The sequence below is a fragment of the Daphnia pulicaria genome, chromosome 2 (genome assembly GCF_021234035.1).
Source record: "Daphnia pulicaria isolate SC F1-1A chromosome 2, SC_F0-13Bv2, whole genome shotgun sequence".
Lineage (NCBI taxonomy): Eukaryota > Metazoa > Arthropoda > Branchiopoda > Diplostraca > Daphniidae > Daphnia > Daphnia pulicaria.
The window spans coordinates 11,985,288-12,013,062 of record NC_060914.1 but is presented as its reverse complement, the minus strand read 5'-3'; the positions used below and the strand labels follow the sequence as shown (position 1 = coordinate 12,013,062).

Here is a 27,775-nt window from a genome sequence, read left to right as displayed (position 1 = left end):
AAGTAGTCGTAGGATTTATGGCATTATGATTCAATCCGCAGAAGACAATTTCCGACTAATTGTTGTTCTATCAGAATTTCATTTAGCATTGTGTTATCTTGAATGTCACTAACCTTAACGTTCACATAAACCTGGCACACAAGTCAAATTATAGTCCAGTAGGAATGTCCGAATTAAAACCGATTTTGACAAATCACGACTGCGGTCGAGAAATCTCGGCTAGTAGAAATTAAGGTTCACCACTCATTTGTAAGACGAAAAATGAACCCAAAATACACCATCACATAGCCAGATAAGACAACGTTTGTGAAACTGTGAGCTTACCCCGGTTTCCGGTCCATTCACGGTGGATCGGGGGCAGTGCTGTCCACGAATTTTCTGTTGGCATCCAGCAGCGCGTCAACAAGGCCGGAACATTAATCACACGATTAACAGGATTCCGGCTCATCAGCTCAACATGAAAAAACATATTTCAAATTTCAATTTAAATAAAGAAAATAAAAAATATTATTTTTTTTTCTTTTACAAAAATCCACTAAAAAAAATATAAAAAACAAACAAGATAAAAGAATAATGTGAAAGATCTAGAATCTAGACAGGGAGATGACGTGGGAAAAAATGGAAAGATATTTTGAAATTGCATTTGCATGATCTCTGTGGCATAATCCAAAGGGAGATCAAATGAATAAACCTAGCTCACATTTCAACCCAGAGGAGGAAAAGAAAATTCGAAATTTAGCGACACAATGACAAGAATTCGCTTTTCCCTACACACCATCAATTAATACTGAACGCTTCAATACGATGAAATACATATTTTCCCTGCTCTGACTACATGACAATTTTCTCTTCCGAAATTAGCACTACAATAAAAACATTCAATAACCCCCAAAAGACGCCAACATCACAGGTGAGAGAAAACGTGTGGCCGTTACTTGCTGAATCTGCCTATTTTTAATACTTAACATAACAGCAGGATTCTCACAATCTTGAAAGTCATTCAACAACGTTTCGATTGGGCTTGGGAAGATGTCTGTCTAATCGGAATGTGTGCGGAGTAACCAAAGTGGAGAAACAACATTTAACAGGTTTAACAAAGCAAGTTTAACGATTAAAAGTTTTGAAAGAAAAACTAGCGAAACGAGAATAACAGAACGAAAGTGCCTTCGTTTAAAATAAATACGATCGTGGGTACTACTACTATATTTTCGATACTATGAGAGTGAAATGGACTGACTTGAAAAAACAAAAAAAACACGGAAGCGGCCATACAACAACCTAGTCTAAAAAGAATTACATTGCCATGCTGCAGGTATATATAGATTTAAAAATTCGCTCCACAATTCTCATTTCCTCTTATATTAATTAAATTAAATTGTTAAATTTATGAAATGTTAAAAACCACTAACGACTGACTAACCTCTTTGATTGGCACGGCACTGGCGGTGGAATTTCCTCCCCTTTCTCGTTGATCCTCGGCAGATAACCTTGTTCCATATTCCCGTGGGTCCAACCTGAAAAATAAGTCAGACAAGGGAACTTTTATTCAAACGAATTACTACAACATAAAAGAATTTTAATGAAGAAGAAAAATTTCCGTTATCGATGTTCACTATCCATAAAGCATTTCTCGTAAAAAATAAAGTACTCAAGGGAAAGAGAAACAATTGAATATTATACATTTTTTTCTAGTTCAACTTTACCAGAATTTTACCTTCTTTCGTTGAGTCGGTTTTACCAGTTAGTTGTATTCCTCTCTCAGTCTGAATTTTCAAAGCACCTAGATTGATATTAACACACAAATCTTTCTTCGGGGAAATCGCGAAGGTGCATCTGGAGGACAACATGATGAGACTGCCTGCAATGGATAGTGGAAGCAGAATAAAATCATTTGATTACTCGTTTATCACCAAGCTGTTCTAACTTTAAGCCAAGTAACTCGTCATGTGAAAGCTAATAAAATTGATCCTTTACTACTACTCTTCTTACTCGTAACAGTTATAATCAAAATGTTTTCAAATGTATCTTAATTCTCAAACTAATGTTGACAGGAAGTTGCATCAAGATATGATAGGCTTGAAATGAATTCTTTACCTAATTTATAAGTAACGAAAGCATCACACACATACTTACTGCATTGCATATTGGTAGCAACAATGTGTGGTTTACACCCATTAATGAACACTCCCCTTTTGCAACTTCCATTTCTTGTTAAGCCAGTCCCTATAAATGAACCTACAATAAGAAAAATAAAATTAAAAATTTATTTCTTAACAAGTGCTAGTTACTATTTTTAATTTAGGGACTATTTTTCAGAATATGTTCAACAAATCAAATTAGTAACTTGTGCACTCTGAACGTGTTCATAATTCTAACAAAATCTTGTGCCTAATACATTTTACTTAACTGGTAAACAGTCTTCAAAACAATAAACAATAGCATACAATAGACACAGTAAGCTTTCTTCCCGCTCAGTCGCTCACCAACATAACATTACTTTTTCATCAAAGTCATTTCACTTCCATTCGACAACCAGTGTGATGTAATGGAAGGATTAATATGCTCTACAAATACAATCAATTTTAATGGAATGAGTTCACGACGTGATACTCGATAGAATGAAACTAGCAACTTCAGACTCAGAGACACTGAGACAGAGAGAAATAGAAAATCTCACAGCTGATGGCTGAATGAATGGCTGAATCAGCTGTTATAACACTTAACCGAGCCATCTGACGGACAAGTTATCGACGGTTTACATGATTTCAATTGATTTTAAGGAAATCTTTACAAGTTCTCTGATTAGTTTAACTAACAAAACACAACTAACTTTTAAGTTTAAACTCATGGTAGATTTGGGTGGCCAATTTAAAGAACCGATAAGATATTTTTCGGAAAAAGGAAATAAATTTCAATGCTAAGAAAAAGAATTAAAAATTCACTTCAGACTTGTCTTGTTTAAACTTCAATGCTACACATACAAATCCATTGTTAAAAATAGCATCGACAGTCCTGCTGGGCTGCTGTCCCACTGGATTTCATTTTCTCCAGACGTTTACCTTGAAATCACCTGTCCCACTGGATTTCAATACCTCCCTTCGTTTACCTTGAATTCACCATTAACCTTGGAATACTTTTCTCCCACAGATTAACAAACCTTGAGATTCTCCCCCTTTTTTTCAAGTTAATGGCCTTCATATTTCATTTAAAAGGCTGGCCATCCAACGTTCCAATCGTCAGTCTACTCTCCGTAGTTGGTCGAGAGAGTCACACAGAAATTCTCTTGGCCAACTATGGACTGTAGGCTGAGCCCTCGTTCTTTTACATTTTGTCTTGTAGTTGATCAAATGGAACCTACAACTTACGGTGCCATTTGATCAATTACTGTCGTGATGTAAAAAATATTACTGAGTATGCAATAAGTTGCTAATCAGGACCAAGTTTTCACTGAAGTTTAAACAAATGGTACAAACTCAGTCTTTCTTTGATTGAGATGAGGGCAGAACAAAAAAGTATTTCACGGCAGGATGGTATCATTAAAAAATCAAGTTTAGTTACGTTAACTGAAACCACCCGTAAACGTCAATTAACGATATCTAAATCAGGAATGAAACAATTCCGTACAGCATTCGCTGTGAGCGAATAGCTCGAGCAACAAAGCAGAAAATTGGTAGATCACACTTAAACTTTCAACAAAAGTCGCGGGGTACAAAAATTTTTCAAACATCTTTTTCTAATCATACAGATTCGGTAATTAGGCGTTCTGTAAATGAAGAACGGCATTTGACGCTAAGTGAGCGATTAGTCATAGTAGGCTTCCTGGTTAGACTCAGGACCCTCCTAGAGTAACGCGTTTTACAACGCACACATTATCTAGGAATAGTAGAATACAGAGATGTGTGTAAAAAATAAAGTATTGTTGGTTGGTTAAGCCAAATTAAGTGGTTTAAAAGGGACAGGGACAGGGGGGATTTCAATTCAAATTGAATAAACCAACATGTTGATGGTGTTTGGGGAGCACCGATCGAGAAAAATTGAGACGTACAGCTGATACAGCTAGCATAACAAATAGACGACATTTCGACAAAATGTTGCAGCATAGCAAGCAATAGCAAGAGACGACATTTTGGAAAAGTGTTGCAGCGTAGCAAATAGACGACATTTTGGGAAAATGTACAGCAGGTTCGGTCCGAAAGGAAATTATAGGCTAGATTACTTGTAAATTCACGCATCAAAAATTACATTCAGTAACCTTAAGGAATTCAAGCAATTACCTTTGTCATTTTTATGATGGGAAAATTGTCGAAGTACACCGTAGTGAGTAGCAGCAACTCACTACGGAGCAGGGGGAAAAACAAACAAAACTGAATAAGCAATCAGCATATTTTGAATGTGATGGCTGGTTAAATACCGTGGTTTACCTCAACTTCTGACATCAGAAATTTTTGAAACTGAACGAGTTCATGTTTAAAAACAAAGGACATCAAACGACAATTGATTCTATCATAATGCACCTTTTTTTTAAGTTTAATTGAAAACTGGAAAACTTCTTTTGAGGACCCTGAGTGGTGTAGTATTTCGGAGCTTTAGTGTAGTAGCACTAAAACTAAAAATATGTGGTTAACGGTACACTCTATATTTAGATTGTATAAATAGTAGGATTCCTGGTTAGTCTCATGACCTTCCAAGTGTTTAAATGAGGCGGGTCAGAGAGCACCCAGCAAAAATAGAATACAGAGATGTGTGTAACAATAAATTATGCTGGTTGATCAAGCAAAATAAAGTGGGTTAAAAGGGACAACGGGGATTTAAATTCAAATGAGAACAAACCAACATGTTGATGGTGTTTGAGTAGAAAAAAATGGAACATGGCGGCAAAAACTGGACTACTCCAGTCAAGAAATTCGAGGATTAACCCTCGAAAAAGGTTCTGGATTTTTCCACAGAACACACACAAGAAAAAAATACGTTTGACGATCAGCTAATGATGTCTTGTAATTATTCAAAAATATTTCATCACCAAAATCAAATCAGTCTGATACACAAAATCTGAATCTAGATTAAAGAGGAATAACTCTTCTGAATTACTCCTATACTTCTGTAGGGGCGGGAAGAACCAATTTGTTGTAAGATTTATCCCTTTCAAGAACTATAGTATGAATGTGATGGCTGGTTAAACACCGTGGTTTACCTCAACTTCTGACAACAGAAATTTTTGAAACTGAACGAGTTCATGTTGAAAAACAAGTTCGTCAGTTGAGAATCCAAAATTGTTTATGCCATAAGCATAAACGCCAGAGTTTCGACTCGTATCTCAATATTCTGATTTGGACGGAGTCAGAGACAGCCCAGAAGGGACCGTTCTCTACTGGATTCCTTACTTATCATTAAAAAGGATATTAAACGACAATTGATTCTATCACAATGCACCTTTTTTAAAAAAGTTTAATTTGAAAGTGATGCTTTAACGCAAAGGGGATAACTGGGATCAGCGGGTTTTTAAAGGGTATAATGTAAGCGAGATCAAAAGGTGTCTAAAAAAACAATCGAAAGAGTATTTTCTCAGGATTGAGAATTCTAGTTTAAACAAAAATAGGAACTAACTTCCGTCTTGGTCTACGGACTAAAGAGAATAGGCACGACCACCGGTAGTGAATATTGGTGGGGGTCGACTATCTATCGGTCGGCTCTCCAACAAGAGAAAGAGCTCACATGAGGAGGAAAAATTGGCAGCCAACAGGTTAACTAACAAAACTTAGCTAATTTTGCTTTTTTGCGGCTTTACAGTTTGGTAAACGATTCCGCGTAGACTGGAGATTGGAATTCTTGCTATTTCAGGCAAAACATTGGAATTCTTGCTATTTCAGGCAAAACATTGAGTTGGGGACGGGTTGTGGATTTAAGAAGGGGGGGGGGGGGGTCTGTGAACGACCTGGTTGACAAGACAGCCATCCATTTCAATCAGTATCTGTTACATAAGGTGTGTTACTCGTTGGAGAACTTCCAGATCGTGTAGAGTCTGGTTGCGAGTTGGTGCAAAATTTGACGTTCAATGGATTCATTTTCTAATCGATTCAACCTGTCGAATAAATCTGCTGGTGACGTACTGCGGTTTATCGCAACTTCTGACGTAACTGAATTACACAAATGTACTTTTTTCAACTACTCTCAACTTCTTTTTTATGTTTAATGTGAAAATAATAACTTGTCCCATATGCTTCAATACAAATTTAAATTACTATCACCGTTTTTTCTATTTTTATTTCAACATTTGTCTAGAATAGATTGCAAAAGATGAGGAAAGAGTTAAGAATTCTGACAAGAATTAAGAGTTCGTTCTAGTATAAAAAGAAGACGAGCATAATTGATGATGGCGAAAATGATAAGAAAAGAGCAAGATGTAATTTCAAACGAACGGTTACGGAACGGCCTTAAGCGAGATCAAAAGGCGTTCTAAAAAGAAGAGCTCAAGAACTAAAACACGCAAGAATATGTAACGTCGCAAAATGCAGCTAATATGACTTTTAATGTAAATATACAACCCTAAAAGAAAATCTAAATTTTGTTTGAAATCATTTCCTAAAAGCGTACATAAAAAATGAGACGCACTAAAATTTGGATTTAGAAATATTTCTTATACAACAACTGTTGGGAAAACCAGTAAAAAGCAGTTACAACTAGGTTTCCGAAAGATAAGCCTCTAGTAATCGTCAAGTTATGCACTCTCGACTCAGCTCAACGTTTCAAAATTGTTTAATTTACTTATCAAATATTTATTAGACCTGGTTATGTCAACAGTATCACGCAATTGCAGTGATGGCAGTATGGGCGACAGACGAGAGAGTTTTATCAAGTTGATTTTAATCTAAAACAATTGCAGAATGGGTAAAGAAGTAAGTAAAGGATATCACTTTTTTAATTCACGCAGGATAACAAAAGCTAACAATGAGATTTCCCCATGTACGCATTACTGTCAAGTCAACACACACACGAAATTGTCTTATCAATTTTTTTAAAAAACCCCACGAGTGACAAATTTGAGCATACAACAACAGTTGCCGATAAAATTTCTCTATCCAGCGATGGTATAGGCTACTACAGTCAAGAATTATAAAAAGCCCAGCACAACTTTGTGAACCAACCAGCAACAACAACACAGCCAACAAGATGTCAAACAAGATTCAAAATAAGGAGATGCGCGAACTTCCAGTCAAGTTCAGTGTCATTCCGGAGACCCTCCAGAGTCCGTTCAAGGAACTCTTTCCGGCCTACACCGAAGGTTTGGTCAAGGGCGAGCCGGGCAACTTTGTCTACCATCCGCTTTACGGTGCCAATGCAGACAAGTTTTACAATTTTCCCATCCGCAAAGATGACGTCTGGATCCGCACCTTTCCTCGATCAGGTAACCAATTCAATTTTTAATCGTAATTGCAATTGTTTTAATTAATTAGAATTAATTTAATTTAAACGTTTAATTTAATAATAATTGAATAAATTAAACACAGGAACTACGTGGACTTCTGAATTGGCTTGGCTGATTATGAACGACTGCAACTTTGATGTGGCCAATACAATTCCATTGACTGTCCGATCGCCCAACATCGAGTAAGTTTGAATCTAATTAATATTCAATGACTGTTGCTGATTGATTTATTTAAATTTAGCACATGCTATGCCACAAATTGGGAAGCGAAAGCAACAGCTGAACTCAAAGATTCTCTGCCTACTTTGGAAAAAATGGGCGATTTACCTTCGCCACGAGTTCTGAAAAGTCACTTGCCAGCTTATTTACTGCCACCAGACTTGCTCGACACTTGCAAGGTAATAACAAAAGACAATTCAACTAAACACCATGTAAGAAACGAGTAAAAAACAATTGAAATTAGGTCATTTACGTCGCCCGAAACCCAAAAGACGCCATCGTTTCCTTTTACTACTTCCACCAAATGGTCAAATTCTTCCAGTTTAACGGAAATCTTGAGCAATTTGCCGAATACTTTATTCAAAACAAACGTAAGAGCAATTTCAATCAATAAAAAAAGGTTTCAAACAAGTTTTAAATGTTAAAATATTTCCACAGTTGTATGGACTCCTTATTTCCCCACCGTCCTAGACGCCTGGGCTATCAAGGATCACCCCAACATGCTCTTCCTCTTCTACGAAGACATGAAAAAGGTAATTTAATAATAGCTAATTAACTCTGTGAAAAAAGATAAGGAATTGAATTTTCCATCAACAGGACATCAGGAAGGAAATCAAGAAAATCGCCGCATTCCTGGGCAAAACTTTGACGCCAGAGCAGATTGAAAAGTTGGTCGATCACGTCAAAGTGGACAACTTTTCTAAAAACGCATCAGTCAACATGACGATGGAGATCAAGTCCGGTTTCACCAACGAAGGACACTCGTTTGTTCGCAAAGGCCAAACTGGCGACTGGAAGAACCACTTCAGTCCGGAACTGAACAAACGCATCGACGAGTGGATCGAGAAGAATTTGGCGGGAAGCGATTTGAAATTCGTCACCGAACTCGACCACCAAGAATAAAATGTTATTGAAAATTATCGAACCATCGCATCCAGAATTATAAAATTCAAATAAATAAGGATGACAACTTTCATTTGCTGTATACTGATATATCATAGAAAATTTGAACGAAATATTCTCAAACATTTTACGACTCTACCTTATGTGGGACAAGAGAAGATTTAAGTTTTATAACTGCAGTCTAATAAATCAACTTCCAAGTTGTAAACTCTTGTTAATCCGCACCGTCTTTTATCAGTTAAAAGTCTCACGCTTATCTACACTAAGGACATAACAACGGTGGAAATTAAGGCCCACGGCAACAGGATCCGCATTGTACATCGAAAACAACCATTCCCTGGTCGCCATGTCGTCCAAAAACAATCAAAAAGAAAAGCAGGAATACCCATTCACTTTCAGAGTTATACCGGAAACCCTCCAGAGTCCTTTCAAAGAGCTTTTCCCGTCTTACCCCGAAGGTCTCGTGCAGAGCCAACCGGGCAACTTTGTCTACCATCCGCTCTACAGTCCAAACGCAGACGAATTTTACAACTTTCCAATCAGGAAAGATGACGTCTGGATCCGCACTTTCCCCCGATCAGGTAAAGAATTTGAAAATTGAATTTGTAAAATGGCGGGAATTTGAATAAATTTGGCGACACAGGAACCACCTGGACTTCCGAATTGACTTGGCTCATTATGAACGACTGCAACTTTGAAGAGGCCAATAAAGTCCCGTTAACTATTCGATCGCCCAATCTCGAGTAAGTTGTTATTAACAGATGCCTATGGAACTCTGAATGATTTTTCCCCTTGGTCGTATAGTACATGTTATGCAACTAACTCGCAATCAATGGCTTCTCAGGGTTTCTCATCGACCGTACCCACTTTAGAGAAAATAGCCGATCTGCCCTCGCCCAGAGTCTTGAAAAGTCATTTGGCAGCTTATTTGTTGCCTCCTGATTTACTCGACACTTGCAAAGTAAATGGAATAAAAAATGAGCACAAGTGTTTATAATTAAAGTTGATTTTAGGTCATTTATGTCGCTAGAAACCCTAAAGATGCTCTGGTATCTTTCTATTACTTTCACCACATGGTCAAATTCTTCCAGTTTACAGGGACACTGGAACAATTTGCCAAATATTTCATTCAAAACAAACGTAAATATTCATTAAGAAATTTTTACAATTGTTGAAATTTTATCGAAATAATTTAAAATATTTAGTTATGTGGACTCCTTATTTCGACACCGTTCTAGACGCCTGGGCCAATCGAAATCACCCCAACATGCTCTTCCTCTTCTTCGAAGACATGAAAAAGGTAATTCCATCAACTTAATAGTTTTTAATCATGCCACAATAGTGATGGGAGTTGCTTTGATTATCCAAGGATATCAGGAAAGAAATTAGAAAAATGTGCAGCTTTCTCAACAAAAGGTTAACCGATGAGCAAATCGAGAGATTAGTCGAACACGTCAAAGTTGACAATTTTTCCAAAAACAAATCGGTTAACTTGAACATGGAAATCGAGTCCGGTTTAATTAATGAAGGGCACTCGTTCGTTCGCAAAGGTAGTACCTCAACTAATTAAAAACCTTTTAAATTTTACAATCAAAGTAATTGAGATTGATTGATTGTAATAATCAAAAGGTAAAACGGGCGACTGGAAGAATCACTTCAGTCCGGAATTGAACCGACGCATCGACGAGTGGATCGAGACAAATTTGGCGGGAAGCGATTTGAAATTCGTCACCGAACTGGCCGATCAAGATTAAAATTGTGTTCAAAATGGTACACACCCAGAACCAGCCCTGCACTACAATTGATAAGAGAAATACAATTCACGCCAAGAAACTTAACGCTCTGACTTAAACATTTAATCTAACCGACGCAAATGATGATTTTATACAAATTTCTTTCAAGTAATAAATTAATACGAAAAATTACTTCCATTTTTAATCAAACAAATATTCTTTAAAAAATCGTGGACCTAAAATTTATAACATTTATCACATAGACTTGTGACAGCTCGAGTTGTCGCCTTTTTTTTAATACCCGTCACTTTCACCGTATCAATAAAGGTTAAAATATAAAGTTCAGGGCCAAGCCCACTTTAATTCAACGCCTTTTCGAATGAGCGAATTAGGCCAGATCCCCATCCAACAGAAGCACAAACGAGCTTAATGGATAAAATCTAAAACCTTTTGACTGGGCACGCCCATCTTTTATCGGATACTCATGGGTAATTCCACACAGACGGGACAACAAACATGTCGAGCCCCAGAGAGCCAACAAAATAAATCCCTTAATCACGCCACATTACAAAAAACAAAATCGAACTCTCAAACAAAAACTGCAGATAAAACCAGAATAAACCGACGACCCCCTGTCTTGTTTTGTCTGCCACGTCAAGCTCTTTAGCCTCAGTCACGTAGACCCGTTGTTGCTATAGGCGACCAAAAACACCTGGGTTGGACAAAACCCAACAAATCTTCCCTCGTTATCATCCGTGAATAATGTTCACGATCGAAGCAGTTACGAAATCGAATCAGACTTGATCAAATGTGTGTTTATCTCGAATAAAAGCTGGGGGTAAAACCTTGTAATATAGTCATCCCATCTAGGACAGAGTATTAACTGGTATTTACTTAAATTCAGCGAGGAGAAACTGTTATCTCTGGACAAAGAGGAAAAACCCAGACAGGAGCCGCGCAAGATGTCCAACATATGAAATAGAATAATCTACTATACAGTCAAGAAGACGACCAAAAATGGTTATCACTTGATTTTGTTTGAGGGGGCTTATCGCCGGCTGAGAGATGGGCAAACGGCCGGGTAGAAATAGGCCACCGCACCCACCACAGGTTCACACTCAACTAGGATCGATCCCCACTCTCGCTGTCGTCCGCCATGGCATCCAGCAACTTTCCCTACACTTTCACCACCGTTCCAGACACCCTTAAGAGCCCATTCAAGGAGCACTTTCCGGCTTACACTGAGGGTTTGGTCCAAAGCAACCCTGGCAATTTCGTCTATCATCCGCTCTACGGTGCCAACGCCAAAAAGTTTTACGATTTTCCCATCCGCAAAGATGACATCTGGATCCGCACTTTCCCCCGATCAGGTATAAAGAATTTGACAATTCAATTTGTAAAAATTTGGCGAGAATTTGAATAATTTTGGCGACACAGGAACCACCTGGACTTCCGAATTGGCTTGGCTCATTATGAACGACTGCAACTTTGATGTGGCCAACAATATTCCGTTGACTGTCAGAGCACCCAACATCGAGTATAATTAATTGACAAATTTATCGTATCATTAAAGTTAACTGTTGTTATAACTTGTGTGAAATTCAGTACGTGTTACTGCACCAACTGGGAAGCCAAGGCGACAGAGGAGCTCAAAGATGCCCTGCCAACTTTGGATAAAATGGACTTTTTGACGTCACCCAGGGTACTCAAGAGCCACTTGCCCCACTACCTGCTACCCCCTGGCTTGATGGACACTTGCAAGGTATTTCGGTTTAATTGAAATAAGGTGAGAAAATAACTAATTTTTACTGAAATAATTGAAATTAGGTCATCTACGTGGCACGTAACCCAAAAGATGCCATCGTTTCCTTCTACTACTTCCACAAAATGGTCAAATTCTTCCAGTTCGAGGGAACCCTGGAAGAGTTTGCCGAATATTTCATTGCAAACAAACGTAAGAAAATCTATCAAATTTCAGAAATTTAAAAATGACTGAATTTTGAAACAAAATTTACTGCAGTTGTCTGGACTCCTTATTTCCCGACCGTCCTGGACGCCTGGAAAAACAAGGATCACCCCAACATGCTCTTCCTTTTCTACGAAGACATGAAAAAGGTAATTCAATAATAGCTAATTAATTCTGTGAAAAAAAGATAAGGAATTCAATTTTCCATCAACAGGACATCAGGAAGGAAATCAAGAAAATTGCCGGATTCCTGGGCAAAACTGTGACGCCAGAGCAGATTGAAAAGTTGGTCGATCACGTCAAAGTGGACAACTTTTCTAAAAACGCATCAGTCAACATGTCGATGGAGATCAAGTCCGGTTTCACCAACGAAGGACATTCGTTTGTTCGCAAAGGTAACATTTTATAACTCCAATTCAAGTTGAGATAATCATTAAAAATGTTATGAAGGCCAAACTGGCGACTGGAAGAACCACTTCAGCCCAGATTTGAACCGACGCATCGACGAGTGGATCGCCAAGAATTTGGCGGGAAGCGATTTGAAATTCGTCACCGAACTCGACCACCAAGAATAAAATAAAAATTAAAAAAAAAACACATTTTAAATGTTATTTCTAATAGATTGATTGTCAATCTGATCGATTCCTAACAAAAACTGTTACAATTTCAAATAAATTCAATTATCTCTATCCTTTTGCTTTTTCTATCGAACTTGATTAGGTTGATTCATTTCAACAAGTCGAATTGTAATCAAAAACTACGACAAGAAATTCAATTGCTGATTCATCGTCAGGGATTTTTGGGTTTAATCAAATGACACTCAATGGTTTGTACTTTCCATCTCATCATTCGAGAGATAAGTTGGCAGTATATATCTCTCAAAAGTTTGTGCGTGTGTGTTACAATCGGCTACTAAATTTGTGTTTGGGTTCTTACGCAGTTACCACGGCCAAATAAGGTAACCGAGAATGTTCCCGAATCACACGTTAATTCATTCCATTACAACTCGTATCAAATTCAATTTCGTGTCAACAAAAATGCTGGGAAAATATTGAAGGTGGGACCCACTCCTAACTGTTTTAGACTCGATAACCCCAGAGATATTCCAAAACAAAATTCACGAAGGCCATAAAAACCTAATCTGGAATGTTAAGCCATTTAATTTGTTTTTCATTTTTAGTTTTGGGGGCAGACAGAATGATAAGAGAGACTCCAAACCCCTTGAATTGGAGCAAGAGGCACGAGCTTATTCACTCCACCTTTCAGTGAAACTTTGGCCTGATTCTCACCGAGGTAAAAAAGTTAAATAGACCATTTCTAATCATGTTAATGTTCACACACAAGGCTCAAAGGTATACATCTCTTGGCCTGAATTTGAACAGTTTTCGATCGATGAAACAAACTAATATCTCAATCGACCAAGAACAGTGGAAAAACCAAATAGAACTTTTTCATAACAAGATCTTGTATCGGGCAGATGAAAACAGGCGAATTACAACGTGAAAATAGGAGAGGAAGATGAATAGAGAATGAAATCAAACAAGTGATTGGTCTTATTTAGAAACCGGACTGGAGTCCGCCGGCAGCGACAATGTTGCTTCCAGTAATGTAAGACGAGTCATCGGAAGCCAAAAACGCAGCCAATCCGGCCATTTCTTCGGGCTTTCCGTTTCTATTTAGTCAAAAAAATTGTCGAATTAATAATGAGCTCACGCAATCTCAACTGAAATTAAAACTAAAAATACCTTTTCAGAGGGCAATTGTCATGCATGAGTTTTGGGGTCCTCTTATCATTGGTAATCTAATCAGACAAGATGAAGACTGCGTTCATTTCAAATTCAAAATGTAGCCTATTTTAAGCAACCTAATTGCCAGCCCTTACCACATCGCCGAAACGAGTTTCAATGAGTCCCGGGCAAATGCAATTGACACGAATTCCCCTGGGACCCAATTCCATGGCCATTAATTTGGTCAAGCCGAGGACAGCCGTTTTGCTCAAACCGTAGGCCCCCATGAATTCCATCTAGCGCAATCAAAATTAATCGCTATTTTAAAATGTCGGTCATTTAAAATTGAAAATTTGGAATTTACCGCGTAATTCGGGGCATAGCCGCCAATAGAAGAAATAAAAATAATTGAAGCTTTGCCCCTCTTTTCCATGTGCGGAAGAGCTTCTTTAGCCAAGAAGAAAGAAGATTTGACGTTGGTGTCGAAAATCTTATCCCAAACTTCCTCAGTGCACTGAGAGATAAGAAAAGAAAATTAAGAAAATGGACAGAGTAACTCGCTGTAAACGACTTACTTTCATCAGACGGCCTGAATCGGGATTAACAGCGGCATTGGAAATCAAAATATCAAATCCGCCAAATTCGGCCGCAGTTTTTTCGAGGAGCCTAGTCCGATCTTCCTTGACACCGGCGTGACAAACCATTCCCGAAGCGGACAGTCCTTCGCTTTTCAATTTGGCAAGAGCTTCGTCGACATTTTTCTGGTTGCGGCTACTAATGACAACGTGAGCTCCATCGACGGCCAAACGCTGGGCCATGGCGAACCCAATTCTGTTTTCAACAATAAAAACGATCAGTAAAAAGTTCGCCAATCAATCAATAAAACTGGACAGACCCATCGGTAGATGCAGTGACGACAGCCACACGGCCCTGCAAGGATCTCCTCTGGCGGGCCAGTTCGGAAGCTGTGGCCATTTGCCTGACATCCTGCCCAGCACTGGCGGCCGAAGAAAGAAGGAAACGACGCGACAAAAGTGAAGTAGTTTTCAGCATCTTGAAAATGTTTTCTTGAGCTTTAATAAAAGAACAGATGATCTCTGATCTGGTCAGTGTGATGGTGATGTTTGCGTCTTCTTCCCTCTACCTGTGGCTTATTTATACGCATGGCCAGTCAAAAAACAGCCGGAAGATAACGGACACTGTATAAGGAAAACCCGAAGCTGATAACCCGCCCCTAGTGGCTCTTTAAGTTTGAGACAACTCGCTCGATCGGTTATCGCTATGAACTTCACACCCAGTCATTTGCGCCAACTATTTCGGTCGTGTAAACTGTAAAGTCCCCACCCATTCAAAGTGTATGTGGATTTTTCAAATTTGATAATGCCAACAGACCAATAATCATCCGTCACTTGGCAGCCAACTTTTTCGATTTGGATTTTCCCAACTGGGGGGTTGACGTCTGCACACGTCTCACCTTCGTGACCATGAATAAACCAGAATAAACATTGACAATAAGATGAATCAACGTTCAACAAAAACATAAAATCGAAGTCGAACAGTCGCCGACTAGACGCAAAACTGGAAAAGGTAAATAATCTAGGTGCAAAGTCCAGACAGCACGTGTCAAACAAGCCTCTCATGTTTTAGGCTGATGATTAAACAAAAAACAAAACGACTTTGTGTGTATGAGTATGTCTCATCTGCTTAAGCAATCAATTGTTTCTAAGCCACGCTGTCTGGCCTCGATTTTTTGAAACACAAAATGTTACATCACCGACAATTGTCGAAGGCTGTCGAGACTTGGTCAATTATTGGCCTTCAAATACAAATTCGAATGTCGAGTCAAATGAAAACTCTAAATTATGAAATAGCTTAGCTTATCTGTTGGGAAAACCTGAACCATTTTCTTTTGTCAAATAAATAGGTATATCCATATCGATTGAAACAAACCAAAATATTGGAAAAGGAAAAACCAATGTCGAATTCAAAACATTGACGATTTCGTTACGTCAATAGTAAAAGTGAACCTTATTATCTGATCATGAATAAGGTAATAGAGTATGAAACAGATCTGATGCCCTATACGTTCAAGGTTCAATCAAGGCCTTGACGCAGTTAACTATGAAAATGGTTTCCTACCTTGTGGCGGGATGATTTCACGTGGAGTGGGCGTGCAGCTTCGTCAAAGATTCACGCTGGTCGGAAATGGGAATATCATTTCCCTGTCAATTCAAAAATATGAGAGATTAGTCATTGTACATGTTTGTTCTACTACCACACTATGAACTAACCCAGTTCAACAGTTAAGTCAGTCCCAATAAACTCTTGGACAAATTATGGACCATGATGATTCGTAAAACTTCCAACATGCTTTCAACATCCAAGAACAAATTTGCCATTTTAAAACACTGCAATCACATCTTATCGAATAACTAGTTGAATGCTTACCACATTGGAACAACATTTCCGAATAGGAAACTGCAACTGTTTCACATTAAAAATTAAAATATGGACACTCGAATCGATCCACAGCATGGTCCACAGCATGGTCCACAGCATGGTCCACAGCAATGGCGGCAACTCGTGAATGAACGTACAGATTCAGCAGATTGCAGACTTCTGTCGTCTGTGCTATTTATTTTGGCGCCATTTTCACCCTAACGGCAAGTGTGCTAACAATTTCATTAAAACACATCGCTGTTGCCATTTTTTTAAACGAAATTAAATTTTCAAAAAAAATATCAGACTAATTAGTATAAATAAGTATATTGTTATCTAACCGAAAAAAAAAACATCTTAACATATCAATTTTAACAAAACAAACAAAAGCTGATAAGCTTTCTTTTGTCAAAAACGTTATCAGTTGGGTTTGGGAAAGTTGGAGTCTTGGAGAAAAAGAAAAATTGTGGAGGGAAAAGAAAAAGCCGAATCAACATCTATTGAAAGTTGAAACTGCCAAGAAGAAAAATTTAAATGGATTGCCAAAAAGGTTGAAACGGAGATCATTTTGGCGCGATCGACAAAATTGCTTGAACATTAATCAGCAAGTGTTTCTATGAAAACTGGCTGTAAAATATTGCCTTGTATAAAGAAAACAAAAATTAAGGAGTGGCGAAACGTTTCGTGAAGGTAATGGGAAGTTTAGAACGAAGACTGGATTCCTCCGGCAGCTACAATATTTTCTCCAGTGATGTACGACGAGTCGTCGGAAGCTAAAAATGAAGCCAGACCCGCCAACTCTTCTGGTCTACCGTTTCTGCATCAATCAAATCAAAAGAAATAAGAATTTTGAACGATCTGGGCTCTTATGAGCAATGAAATACCTTTGCATGGGGCAATTATCACGCATGATTTTAGGTGTTCTCTTATCGCCAGTGATCTAGACCACAAAATAACAAATGTCAAATTAAATAATTGAGGGTAATTGGAGAGCACCAATAAAATGTCTTTACCACATCGCCGAAACGTGTTTCAATGAGTCCTGGGCAAATGCAATTGACTCGAATTCTCCTGGGGCCCAATTCCATTGCCATTAACTTGGTTAATCCTAGAAGAGCTGTTTTGCTCAGAGCGTAAGCTCCCATAAACTCCACCTAAACGCAAATAGATATTCGAAAATCAGCAAAGCTGTGGTGTTGACAAGTGCAATCTAATTTGTAATTTATTACCCCGCAATTCGGGAGATATCCAGCAACAGACGAAACAAACATAATGGAGGCTTTGCCTCTCTTTTCCATGTGCGGAAGAGCTTCTTTAGCCAAGAAGAAAGAAGATTTGACGTTGGTGTCGAAAATCTTATCCCAAACTTCCTCAGTGCACTGAGAGATAAGAAAAGAAAATTAAGAAAATGGACAGAGTAACTCGCTGTAAACGACTTACTTTCATCAGACGGCCTGAATCAGGATTCACGGCGGCGTTGGAAATCAAAATATCAAATCCGCCAAATTCGGCCGTTGTCTTTTCGAGGAGCCTAGTCCGATCTTCCTTGACACCGGCGTGACAAACCATTCCCGAAGCGGACAGTCCTTCGCTTTTCAATTTGGCAAGAGCTTCGTCGACATTTTTCTGGTTGCGGCTACTAATGACAACGTGAGCTCCATCGACGGCCAAACGCTGGGCCATGGCGAACCCAATTCTGTTTCAAAACAACAATGAAATCGATTGGTAAATGGTCGACAATGAATCAAGAAAATTGAACTTACCCGTCGGTGGATGCGGTGATGACCGCTACACGGCCCTGCAAGGATCTCCTTTGGCGGGCCACTTCAGCGGCTGTTCCAATTTTTCTGACATCTTGGCTGGACAAAAGGAAGCGACGAGACAAAAGAGAAGTAGTTTTCAACATCTTGAAATTGTTTGAGAGAACTTAAAGAGGAAGATTTAAATTAAAGAGCTCTGAAAGTCAGATGCTGTGATTTGCTTTTGGCGAGAGGGAATTGTGTTGCTCTTGTTCTTTTCATTACCCACTTATATACAACCAGGATAATGTTCAAGATAAGCCAGGGAACCCCTCTTTTTTCCATACTGTTTGTTTAATCGGACTTGAAATCAAACAGACTATACAGTCGTGGGTCAAATCGTTCTCAGGCGTAGGGGTTATTGGATTTTCCCAATTGATTTTTACGATTTGTCCTTTATGGATTCAAATGACCCTTGATATGTAAATTTGATTGTCAATCGCATAGTCGCAGGCTGGACCCAAAGGAAAAATATAGGTAACCAATATGCGTGTTAATAAAAATAAGGAGCCCTTAATCTGAAACCTGACTGGGAAAACCCATCCATTTGTTGCTTCTAGTTACACGAAACGAACTAAGATAGAAAGGGGAAAACCAACAAGTTGTTTAGGTATTATGAAATGGAAGATATGTCGCAGTTAGCCTGTTACGTCAACGGAACGACCGAACGACACAGTTATCTCTTTTTTTAATGTCTAATCCATGTGTAAAACCCGAAACAAATGGCCTTGACGCATGGGATTTGCCCATAAAATTATGAAATATGGATGGCTAGCCTACCTTCAGTAAGCAGCGAACCAAAGGGCGATCAAACTGTTAGGCCGTCATCATCAACAGGTCAAATAAGGAAAAAGTCTCGATCCTATTTAGTTCAAATTGGATTCACAATTTAAAAGATTATCAACTGTCCAACCCGATTTGCCGTAGTTTAAATGAATGTGAAGTACATGCAGTTAATATGGGACGCACGTAGACTGCCAAAATTATCTTCCATCAAGTCGTTTAAGTCCAGTTTCGTAGGCGACTTAAATTTTTTTTAAATTGGACTTTAACTAAGGCATGACAAAAACCTTATTTTGTTAGTTATTATGAAACCTAATTTTAAGAATATGTGGATTATAATAGTTTAAAGTAAAAATTAATGAATTAACCACCAAATAATTAAAACAAAACTTGCATCCAATCAGTATATTGTTATCTGCCCGATACAAGATCTTATAAAATCAAGCTTACCATAGAAACAAAAGCAATACATAAGGAATCAAATTTCTTGATAAAATTTTTTTTAAAATTTGTATTCCCTATTAACTGATTTTGTATGATAAAACTGAATTGTAAGATATTGGATCCGAAAGATAACAATATACTTATGGTCACGCGAAATAGATGCAATATAAAGGTGGGAATTAAAAAGAGGACTGGATTCCACCAGCAGCAACAATATTCTCTCCGGTAATGTATGACGAGTCATCGGATGCTAAAAATGAAGCCAACCCCGCCATCTCTTCCGGCATTCCGTTCCTGCATGTCATTAATAAAATAAGAATGTCGATCTTTCATATAATCACACAGAATATGCTGTAATATACAACAACCTTTGCAGAGGGCAATTTATTTGCATTAATTGCTTTGATCTCTCATCCTGGGTGATCTAAATACGTACATATGTACAATTTTAACAAAATTTCCATTTGCGTGAAACTAAATGATCTTACCGCTGAGCCGAACCGTGTGTCAATGAGACCTGGGCAGATGCAATTCACTCTGACTCCTCTGGGACCCAATTCCATTGCCATTAACTTGGTTAAGCCGAGGACAGCCGTTTTGCTCAACGCATAAGCCCCCATAAAATCAACCTAAGCAATTTACAAATTAGGAAAGTATTCAACACAAATGTCAAATTATTCCTAACAGGCTTACCCCGCAGTTTGGTGTGTAACCCAGGATAGATGAATTGAAAATAATGGAGGCTTTGCCTCTCTTCTCCATGTGCGGAAGAGCTTCTTTGGCCAAAAAGAACGAAGACTTGACGTTGACGTCAAATATCTTATCCCAAACGTCCTCAGTGCACTAGGAAATTAGAAATAGATGGGATTTAGAATTAATGCTCAAAAAATTAATCAACTGCGCAATTACTTTTAGTAGGCGCTTAACGCCACCTGGATTCACTGCGGCATTAGAAATCAAAATATCGAATCCTCCAAATTCAGCCACAGTTTTTTCGAGGAGTCTAGTTCGGTCTTCCTTAACACCGGCGTGACAAACCATTCCCGAAGCGGACAGTCCTTCGCTTTTCAATTTGGCAAGAGCTTCGTCAACATTTTTCTGGTGGCGGCTACTAATGACGACGTGAGCTCCATCGACGGCCAAGCGCTGGGCCATGGCGAATCCAATTCTGTTTCAAAAGAACAATGAAATCGATTAGTAAATGGTCGCCAATGAATCAAGAAAATTGAACTTACCCATCGGTGGATGCGGTGACGACAGCCACACGGTCCTTTAATGATCTTCTTTGGCGGGCCACTTCAGCGGCTGTACCAATTTGCCTGACATCTTGGCTGGATAAGAGGAAGCGACGAGTCAAGACAAGAGTCTTTGTCTTCAGCATCGTGAAATCGTTTGAGAGAAATTACAAGACTTGACTCTCGTTCTCTATGCGCAGCTATTTATAAATCGCCAATTATGTGTGGCAAAAGAAGATAAAAGCGATAATAATAAATCGGGAAATTCCAAATTGCGCGGTATTTACAGAACATTATATTTACAGAAAATGACTCACGGGGATATTTCTGATAAAAATAGTCAACACGTGTAGAAATGAATCTTTTACGTAATAAAGTTTGATAGAGTTGTTCCAAAACGAGAAATCATGAGCCCAGAGTTCATCATTATTTCAAATGGGCGAAACACTTTCTCTGTAAGTATACTCTTATACAATTATTCTCGCAATTATTTTTACGTTCATTGTAGGCCTACTTCGTTGTCGATTCTGTCTTACGGAATTCGTTGGAATTACCTCAACACCATCATAAATGGTTCCTTTAATTTAGCAAACATCATAAATCAGGGCGGATTACAAGCAACGACTGGGGGTATTTAATAGCGACGATACGAGACGTAGTATGAAACCCAGCCCCCCCCCCCCTCATTCCCACCCGACGTAAATATTTAGTTAACAATCAGATTAATCAAAAAGAACGCTTAGATTCCCTCTGCATGGGAAAACCAGACAAAATATAAAAACCCATCCCGTTCAAGCGTGAATGGCTCATATTATTTGATTTCAAAATTAAGCAATCACAAAAGAAACGATAGCGTAGGAAAAACACAAATCCGATGCTCAATTGTTGCCAAATAGTAAATAGAGCAACGTTATGAGAAGTTGAACGAGATAGTATTGACCCGATCAAATTCTTTTATCTTCAAAAAGTAGTGATGAAATTTCGAAGCAACTTTATTGAATCCGTCTCGAGAATTTCTTGTTAAAACAAAATTTCAAGAATTTTAAGAAATGTAGCGAAATCTTTCTTATCCAATCGAAAATAAAAGCCTGTGGTGATAATAACTCAACTGGATATTAAAAGACAAAGTGCATGGCCGTTGAAAGATTCTACTGCGTATATCTTAATGCATTATCAATTCAATTCTAATATAGCCCTAACCGAATTGCCAAGTGAACCTTTAACCGCTTTAACTTTATAAAATCCACATGTCAACGGCCATTGAGCAAGGTCAATTTGTGTAGGAAGGAAACAAGGACTTGACTAGACAGAGCGATTTGTTGAAAAATGAGAAGTCAAAGCCCAGCGCTCATCACTATTTTAAAAATTGGCGCTTCAGTTATAGATAAACCCTTATATCTACTTGAATTATTGCGTATTAGAAAGCGTTTGACTTTACTTCTATTACATAGGGCAACATTTATCAAGAAAGCAAATAAAGTGACAAGATATTAAAGGACGTACTTTCCCATTTTGGTTCCCCCCCCCACTACTATTTGTGCGTGTTACTTTAATTTAATCAACATCGTAAATCACCAGGTCGATTTGCCCGAGCACCGACTGGGTATCAATAGCCATGAGAGTTAGTACGAAAATCCCCTCTTTCCCAATCGATGTAAACACTTTTGTCAACACGTTTTGGCATCAAAGTGACTCATCAAAATAAACCGCTTCAATCCCATCCGCACGGGAAAACCGACCCAATATTTAAAACCCATCCCGTTCAAGTTCAAATATTGGCTCATTTTTATTTTATTTCGAAATTTAAGTAATAAAAAAAAAAGATTCGATAATGACACACAAATCCGATGCGCAGTTGTTGCCTTATAGCGCCAGAGTTTGAGCAGATAACTACTAAGCCATTTAGAAATCGTTATCGTAAGAAAAAGGAATTAAATGAAATTTCGTCGATTAAAAGTAAACTCGACTTGACTTTTCGAATTTCTTGTTAAGAAAAATTGCACAAACGGTCAAGAAATGTTGCGAAATATTTCTTATCTAATCAACAATGAAATCATAACGATAATACGAAACCGGAAATTGAAACACAAAACGAAATTGAAACGTAACTGTCGAAGTTTCCGCTTCGTCCTAGTGTTTTTTTTGCATTATCAATTGAATTAATATGTCCCTAACGATAAAATTGCCAAGTGAACCTTTAACTTTATAATAATCCACATTCAACGGCCATTGAGCAAGGTCAATTTGTGTAGGAAGGAAACAAGGACTTGACTAGACAGAGCGATCGAGACAGATAACGACCAGTTAGGAGTCCAATAACCAAAATTCGAACACAATCTAAATGGAACCATAAGAAACCGGTTTGTCTAGCCGTGTTTAGGTTTCGCAGACAAGAAACCCAAGCAAGACAAAATGCCGGACTGGCAAAAACTTCAAAAAGGTGAGAATTAAATAAATAGAAACTAGATATTTCTTATTAATTGCCAAGTTAAACTTATTACAGTCGGGATTCCGACCCGGTACGCCGTTGCCACTGTGGCCTTTCTCAACTTTATATACGTCTATATGCTCAGGTTGAATGTCAACATTGTTATCGTGGCTATGGTCAACTACACGGCTATTCCGCACACAAACATAACAACCGCACAAGAGTGCGGCTTTGACGTAGTAGTCGAAAACAACACCGAAACCAGTCCGGATGTTTCGGTACTATTCGACTAGTAATTTGAAAAGAAGAATTCTTTGCATACCATTTTGTTTCATATAGGAAGGTGAATTTGAATGGGATGAGCGACTCCAGTCGCTTGTTTCCGGCTCTTTCTTTTGGGGCTACATCATCACGCAGTTGACGGGCGGGAGGCTGGCAGAAAGAATCGGGACGAAATACTTGTTTGCCTCGTTGCAAATCACGGTTGGCATTGTGACAGTTTGCTTGCCATTTCTAGCAAGTGTTGGTGTTGAATTCTTCATAATGGGTAGAGTCATGCTTGGTCTAGCACAGGTGAATACATGATTAGTCCAGATTTTAAATATGCATGAAATTGATCTATTTTACCATCTGTCAGGGAGCTTTGGTTCCATCTATGCAACCTTTGGTGGCCAGGTGGGCACCAGAATCAGAGCGAAACAGTTTTGCAACTTTCATCTTCTCAGGCAGCCAGATGGGAACCATCCTCGGGACACTTTTCAGTGGAATGATGGCAGATTCTTTGGGTTGGGAGGCTGTGTTCTACATTGAAGGATCATTATCTGTAATTGTTGTCAGTGCTTGGCTTTTCTTCATTTACGATTCACCAGCACTACATCCTAGGATATCTAGACAAGAACGGGAATACATTGAATCATCAACAATTTCAGCGAAAAATACTAGAGTATTTAGTCACTTTTAAAGGTTACTTTATTTTAAAACATTTTGTTAACTATATTCAGAAGTTACGTGTGCCATGGATGGCCATCATCAAATCTCCACCTTGCTGGGCTTTACTCTCTGCCACACTGGGCTACAACTGGGCATTCTACATGTTGCTGACCGAGCTACCAATTTACATGAGAAACATTATGCACTTTGACTTGAAAAGCGTAACCTTCCTTAATCACTATGCTGAAGCTATTTACATTAATAATTGGTCTTGCAATCTAGAATTCAATGCTGTCTGCTTTACCTTGGCTACTCATGTGGATCTTCAGTATAGTCGTGGCAAAAATCGCTGACATGGTGGTCAAACGACAGTGGGTTTCCATCAACATAACTCGGAAAACATTTAACACGATAGGTAAATAAGAAACAAGTTAACAAAAGTCCGCCAAAAGCCTTTGAATAAATTAAATAACAATCCGCCCCTCGTTTCATGCATCCACCTAGCGGTCAAAATTTTAAACCTTTTATAAAATCCTGTAGCCACCTAGCGCTCAAAATTAAAACCTTGTTTTAAAAAATTCCAGCATTTTGCGGGCCAGCACTTTGTTTGACGATCGTTTCGTTCATCGGATGCGATCGTTACTGGACGCTGGCCATGTTGACTTTGGCAGTAGGTCTGTTGGGCGCCTCTTATAGCGGTATCCTGATTAACCACCTGGATCTAGCGCCCAATTTCGCCGGAACGCTGTACGGTCTAGTGGCGGGAGTGGCCTGCATCAGCAGTTGGGTAGCACCACTTGTCGTCGCCACACTAACCGAAGCAGAAGTAGATTTCTAAATTCCATTTCTTCTTTTTTTCTTTCGACGAGTTCCGCCACATCAATTTTCTCCTTTTTTTATTTTTCCAGCAAACTTTGGCTCGTTGGCGAATCGCTTTTCTGCTATGCGCCGGCATCTTGACCGCCAACGCCATCATTTTCATCGTGCTGGGCTCCACCGAGCGGCAAGACTGGGACAGGGCAACGGTGGGAGAAGAGGAAACGGTTGGTCACGTCGGCGAGGCTCCGTCCAGTAGTAAACACCAGCTGCTGAAATCTGTAACATTATCGACAGCTTAAAAAGACATTCGGCCACTTTTTCGGCACCAGATTTTTATTGAGGAAATATAAATACTCTTTTTTCTAATAAAACGTCAAGCCCCAAAAAATTGTAAATAACCTTTGGAACGATCAATGGGCTGGTCTCCAATTTCAACCGGAAAACGACCCTCTTTCCCTAGATGGAACAATCTCGGGTAACAATCTTATTTTTGAGGGGGTGTGTGTGTGTTTTCTCTACTTGGCTGACCAAAAACCAGTGGCCACAACAGTTGAGATGACCCTGTGAATTCAAAAAGATTTTTAGAGAGAAAATGTTGGAAGGTATTCCAGCCCGTTACGCGGTGGCCGTTGTGGCTTTTCTCAATTTCTTTTACGTGTACATGGTCCGCTTGAATGTCAACATTGTCATCGTGGCCATGGTCAATTATACGGCCATTCCGCACACCAACGTCACGACGGCTCAGGAATGCGGCCAACCAGAAGAGGAACAAGCCGCTTATCCTCACGCTGACCAGCAGGATGATGGAGAGTTTGTGTGGGACGAGAAGATTCAATCGCTCGTGTCTGTTTCCTTCTTTTGGGGCTACATCGTCACCCAGCTGATCGGAGGGAGGATAGCCGAGAAATTCGGTACCAAATACATGTTCGCCGGTGCGCAAATGACAGCTGGCCTGGTCACGGTTTGCCTCCCCATTTTGGCCAGGGCTGGAACTGAATTTTTCATAGCTGGGAGAATTCTGCTCGGATTGGCACAGGTGACACTTAAAATCTGGTAAAGGCAAACAAAGTCAGTTAATGTGTAATAAAATGGATATCGTGTGTTTATATGTCTTGCTACCAAATAGGGGGTGATTGTCCCATCCATTCAACCATTGGTAGCGAAATGGGCCCCAACGGGGGAGAGGAGCAGCATCACCACTTTTATATTTTCAGGGGCTCAGGTGGGGACAGTTCTCGGCATCACTTGCAGCGGGCTCATTGCAGATTCCCTGGGATGGGAGGCTGTGTTTTACATCCAAGGGTCCCTGGCTGTGGTCGTGGTTGCTGCCTGGCTCCATGTGGTTTACGATTCACCTGAACTGCACCCAAGAATTTCTGCAAAGGAAAGGGAATACATAAAGAGTTCAACTTTCACACCAGCCAACAAGGTGTGTCTGAGTGTGTGTGTGTGCAGAAAACAATCGTAAAGTTATGTTTATGTACTTTTACATGCTGTGAGCTGTTTTTATTGCCAGGCATTGGCAGTGCCCTGGAAGTCCATTGCAACTTCGGTCCCCTGCTGGGCCCTGTTGGTGTCCACTCTTGGAAACAACTGGGCATTTTATATGTTGATTACCCAACTGCCCATTTACATGAAGACCATTCTCCACTTTGACATGAAAAGCGTGTGAGTTTCATCGCCCCCAAACTTTCTTTTGTTGTCTGTTTGTCTAAAATTTGCCGAGGAAATATGCAGAACGCGTTGCTGTCGGCTCTCCCCTATTTGGTCATGTGGATCTTGAGTCTAGTGGTGGCCCAATTCGCCGATTTAACGGCCCGAAAAGGTTGGGCCTCGACCAATGTCATTCGAAAAACGGCCAACTCTGTCGGTATGTTGTTGTAGACGAGTGCCACCTAGCGGTGCGTGTTACACATTCCATTCAAGTGTCAAATTGCTACAAACAAAACAAAAAAAACAGTTACATTCCTTATTTTTATCTCTACAACGCCACTAAATGTCAAAACCAATTCATTTGACAGCTAAACTGGGCCCGGCTCTCTGTTTATTGATGGTCTCATTTACTGGCTGCGATCGCCTGTCAACTCTGATTCTCCTGGTCCTGGCCGTCGGTCTCCAAGGTGCCGTTTTCAGGTAAAGAAATTAGTTAAAATTCATCTCCATCTTTTTTCTTTTAAACCAAAAGAAAACGGAATGATCATCATTTAATAGCGGTTTTCTCATCAACCATTTGGACATGGCGCCGTCTTTCTCAGGGACAATCTACGGAATAATTAGCGGTTTGGCTTCCGTTAACAGTTGGCTAGCGCCTCTGGTGGTTGCTTCATTGACGGAAGCCCAGGTAAAAACTAAGAAAAGTCGATGAGTTTTATGGTTTTGAAGGAATAATATAATAATAATACAATCATTTCCATCACACTCCAGCAAACTCTGAGTCAATGGCGGATCGCTTTCCTGCTGTGCTCTTCCATATTGGTCATCGACGCCTTCGTCTTCCTCCTGTTCGGCTCCACCGAGCGCCAGCCCTGGGACAAAGAAGAAATTCAACAAACTGAACAACAGAATTAAAAGAAACTTTCCCTTGTGTATAGTTTTCAGACTGTATACACATTCAAATATACACACAGGTGTCAAACCGTTGGGAGTTTGTTGGAAAAAAAATGGTCCGAATGGAAAGGTGAAAAGAGAAAATGCGGATGAAAGTAGAGAAGAGGGGAGAAGGGCTCTAATAACTTACCACCAGAGGCTCTTTTTTCCTTTGCTCTCGATGGTTTAGTCTCAGAGAAAAAGAGAACTGTGCTGCTGGTGTACTACACCAAAGTGTTGTCGTACTATATCCCCTCACTCCTTGGGTGTAGTAGATACGAAAGTGGGTGTAAAGAGTGGGGGGGAATGAAAAAGAGTGGATGAGAGAGAGAGAAATACAA

General features: G+C 39.3%; 7 protein-coding genes and 3 long non-coding RNA genes across 13 annotated transcripts; 4 read left to right on the top strand and 6 right to left on the bottom strand.

Moving 5' to 3' along the window:
• Positions 1-1,423: 1,423 nt before the first annotated feature.
• Positions 1,424-2,642, bottom strand: LOC124326805. Its single transcript, XR_006915852.1, has 4 exons — positions 2,408-2,642; positions 2,134-2,235; positions 1,715-1,858; positions 1,424-1,514 (listed from the first exon to the last, which is right to left on the bottom strand). It is a non-coding gene; the product is annotated as an uncharacterized LOC124326805 (long non-coding RNA).
• A 4,473-nt stretch (positions 2,643-7,115) lies between these two features.
• On the top strand, positions 7,116-8,753 carry LOC124326334 (sulfotransferase 1C3-like). The gene is made up of 6 exons (XM_046785093.1): positions 7,116-7,402; positions 7,506-7,605; positions 7,665-7,821; positions 7,887-8,013; positions 8,081-8,175; positions 8,240-8,753. The coding sequence occupies exons 1-6, from the start codon at positions 7,168-7,170 to the stop codon at positions 8,543-8,545; spliced, it is 1,020 nt and encodes a 339-aa protein (XP_046641049.1). The 5' UTR covers positions 7,116-7,167; the 3' UTR covers positions 8,546-8,753.
• A 123-nt stretch (positions 8,754-8,876) lies between these two features.
• Positions 8,877-12,936, top strand: LOC124326332 (sulfotransferase 1C4-like). Of its 2 annotated transcripts, none has more exons than XM_046785091.1 (7): positions 8,877-9,126; positions 11,716-11,815; positions 11,884-12,040; positions 12,106-12,232; positions 12,299-12,393; positions 12,459-12,639; positions 12,695-12,936. In XM_046785091.1, exons 1-7 carry the CDS (start codon positions 8,892-8,894, stop codon positions 12,817-12,819), a joined length of 1,020 nt encoding a protein of 339 aa, XP_046641047.1. In that variant the 5' UTR covers positions 8,877-8,891; the 3' UTR covers positions 12,820-12,936. The 2 variants fall into 2 exon arrangements, with proteins under 2 accessions (XP_046641047.1, XP_046641048.1); XM_046785092.1 differs by lacking the exon at positions 8,877-9,126 and adding an exon at positions 11,382-11,648.
• A 755-nt stretch (positions 12,937-13,691) lies between these two features.
• On the bottom strand, positions 13,692-16,524 carry LOC124326412 (dehydrogenase/reductase SDR family member 4-like). The gene is made up of 8 exons (XM_046785223.1): positions 16,420-16,524; positions 16,111-16,193; positions 14,867-15,044; positions 14,547-14,802; positions 14,336-14,485; positions 14,127-14,267; positions 13,990-14,045; positions 13,692-13,916 (listed from the first exon to the last, which is right to left on the bottom strand). Exons 3-8 carry the CDS (start codon positions 15,022-15,024, stop codon positions 13,802-13,804), a joined length of 876 nt encoding a protein of 291 aa, XP_046641179.1. The 5' UTR covers positions 15,025-15,044; positions 16,111-16,193; positions 16,420-16,524; the 3' UTR covers positions 13,692-13,801.
• A 197-nt stretch (positions 16,525-16,721) lies between these two features.
• On the bottom strand, positions 16,722-18,509 carry LOC124326420 (dehydrogenase/reductase SDR family member 4-like). Its single transcript, XM_046785249.1, has 6 exons — positions 18,174-18,509; positions 17,851-18,106; positions 17,640-17,789; positions 17,424-17,564; positions 17,295-17,350; positions 16,722-17,227 (listed from the first exon to the last, which is right to left on the bottom strand). The coding sequence occupies exons 1-6, from the start codon at positions 18,314-18,316 to the stop codon at positions 17,113-17,115; spliced, it is 861 nt and encodes a 286-aa protein (XP_046641205.1). The 5' UTR covers positions 18,317-18,509; the 3' UTR covers positions 16,722-17,112.
• An 863-nt stretch (positions 18,510-19,372) lies between these two features.
• On the bottom strand, positions 19,373-23,558 carry LOC124326417 (dehydrogenase/reductase SDR family member 4-like). Its single transcript, XM_046785246.1, has 7 exons — positions 23,422-23,558; positions 20,672-20,871; positions 20,346-20,604; positions 20,130-20,279; positions 19,925-20,065; positions 19,805-19,860; positions 19,373-19,730 (listed from the first exon to the last, which is right to left on the bottom strand). Exons 2-7 carry the CDS (start codon positions 20,815-20,817, stop codon positions 19,616-19,618), a joined length of 867 nt encoding a protein of 288 aa, XP_046641202.1. The 5' UTR covers positions 20,818-20,871; positions 23,422-23,558; the 3' UTR covers positions 19,373-19,615.
• Positions 22,537-25,248, top strand: LOC124326165 (putative inorganic phosphate cotransporter). Of its 2 annotated transcripts, none has more exons than XM_046784838.1 (8): positions 22,537-23,111; positions 23,175-23,377; positions 23,439-23,672; positions 23,737-24,042; positions 24,101-24,250; positions 24,312-24,444; positions 24,614-24,855; positions 24,938-25,248. In XM_046784838.1, the coding sequence occupies exons 1-8, from the start codon at positions 23,084-23,086 to the stop codon at positions 25,145-25,147; spliced, it is 1,506 nt and encodes a 501-aa protein (XP_046640794.1). In that variant the 5' UTR covers positions 22,537-23,083; the 3' UTR covers positions 25,148-25,248. The 2 variants fall into 2 exon arrangements, with proteins under 2 accessions (XP_046640794.1, XP_046640795.1); XM_046784839.1 differs by having other exon boundaries at positions 22,540-23,111; positions 23,245-23,377.
• LOC124326773 lies at positions 23,883-24,684 on the bottom strand. Its single transcript, XR_006915819.1, has 3 exons — positions 24,594-24,684; positions 24,334-24,529; positions 23,883-23,986 (listed from the first exon to the last, which is right to left on the bottom strand). It is a non-coding gene; the product is annotated as an uncharacterized LOC124326773 (long non-coding RNA).
• Positions 24,889-26,665, bottom strand: LOC124326727. 2 transcript variants are annotated; one of them, XR_006915746.1, is made up of 5 exons: positions 26,333-26,664; positions 25,968-26,224; positions 25,504-25,898; positions 25,248-25,409; positions 24,889-25,124 (listed from the first exon to the last, which is right to left on the bottom strand). It is a non-coding gene; the product is annotated as an uncharacterized LOC124326727 (long non-coding RNA). The 2 variants fall into 2 exon arrangements; XR_006915745.1 differs by having other exon boundaries at positions 25,248-25,898; positions 26,333-26,665.
• On the top strand, positions 25,441-27,743 carry LOC124326183 (putative inorganic phosphate cotransporter). Its single transcript, XM_046784872.1, has 7 exons — positions 25,441-25,884; positions 25,975-26,277; positions 26,365-26,514; positions 26,586-26,718; positions 26,870-26,981; positions 27,060-27,189; positions 27,273-27,743. The coding sequence occupies exons 1-7, from the start codon at positions 25,441-25,443 to the stop codon at positions 27,414-27,416; spliced, it is 1,416 nt and encodes a 471-aa protein (XP_046640828.1). The 3' UTR covers positions 27,417-27,743.
• Positions 27,744-27,775: the final 32 nt, after the last annotated feature.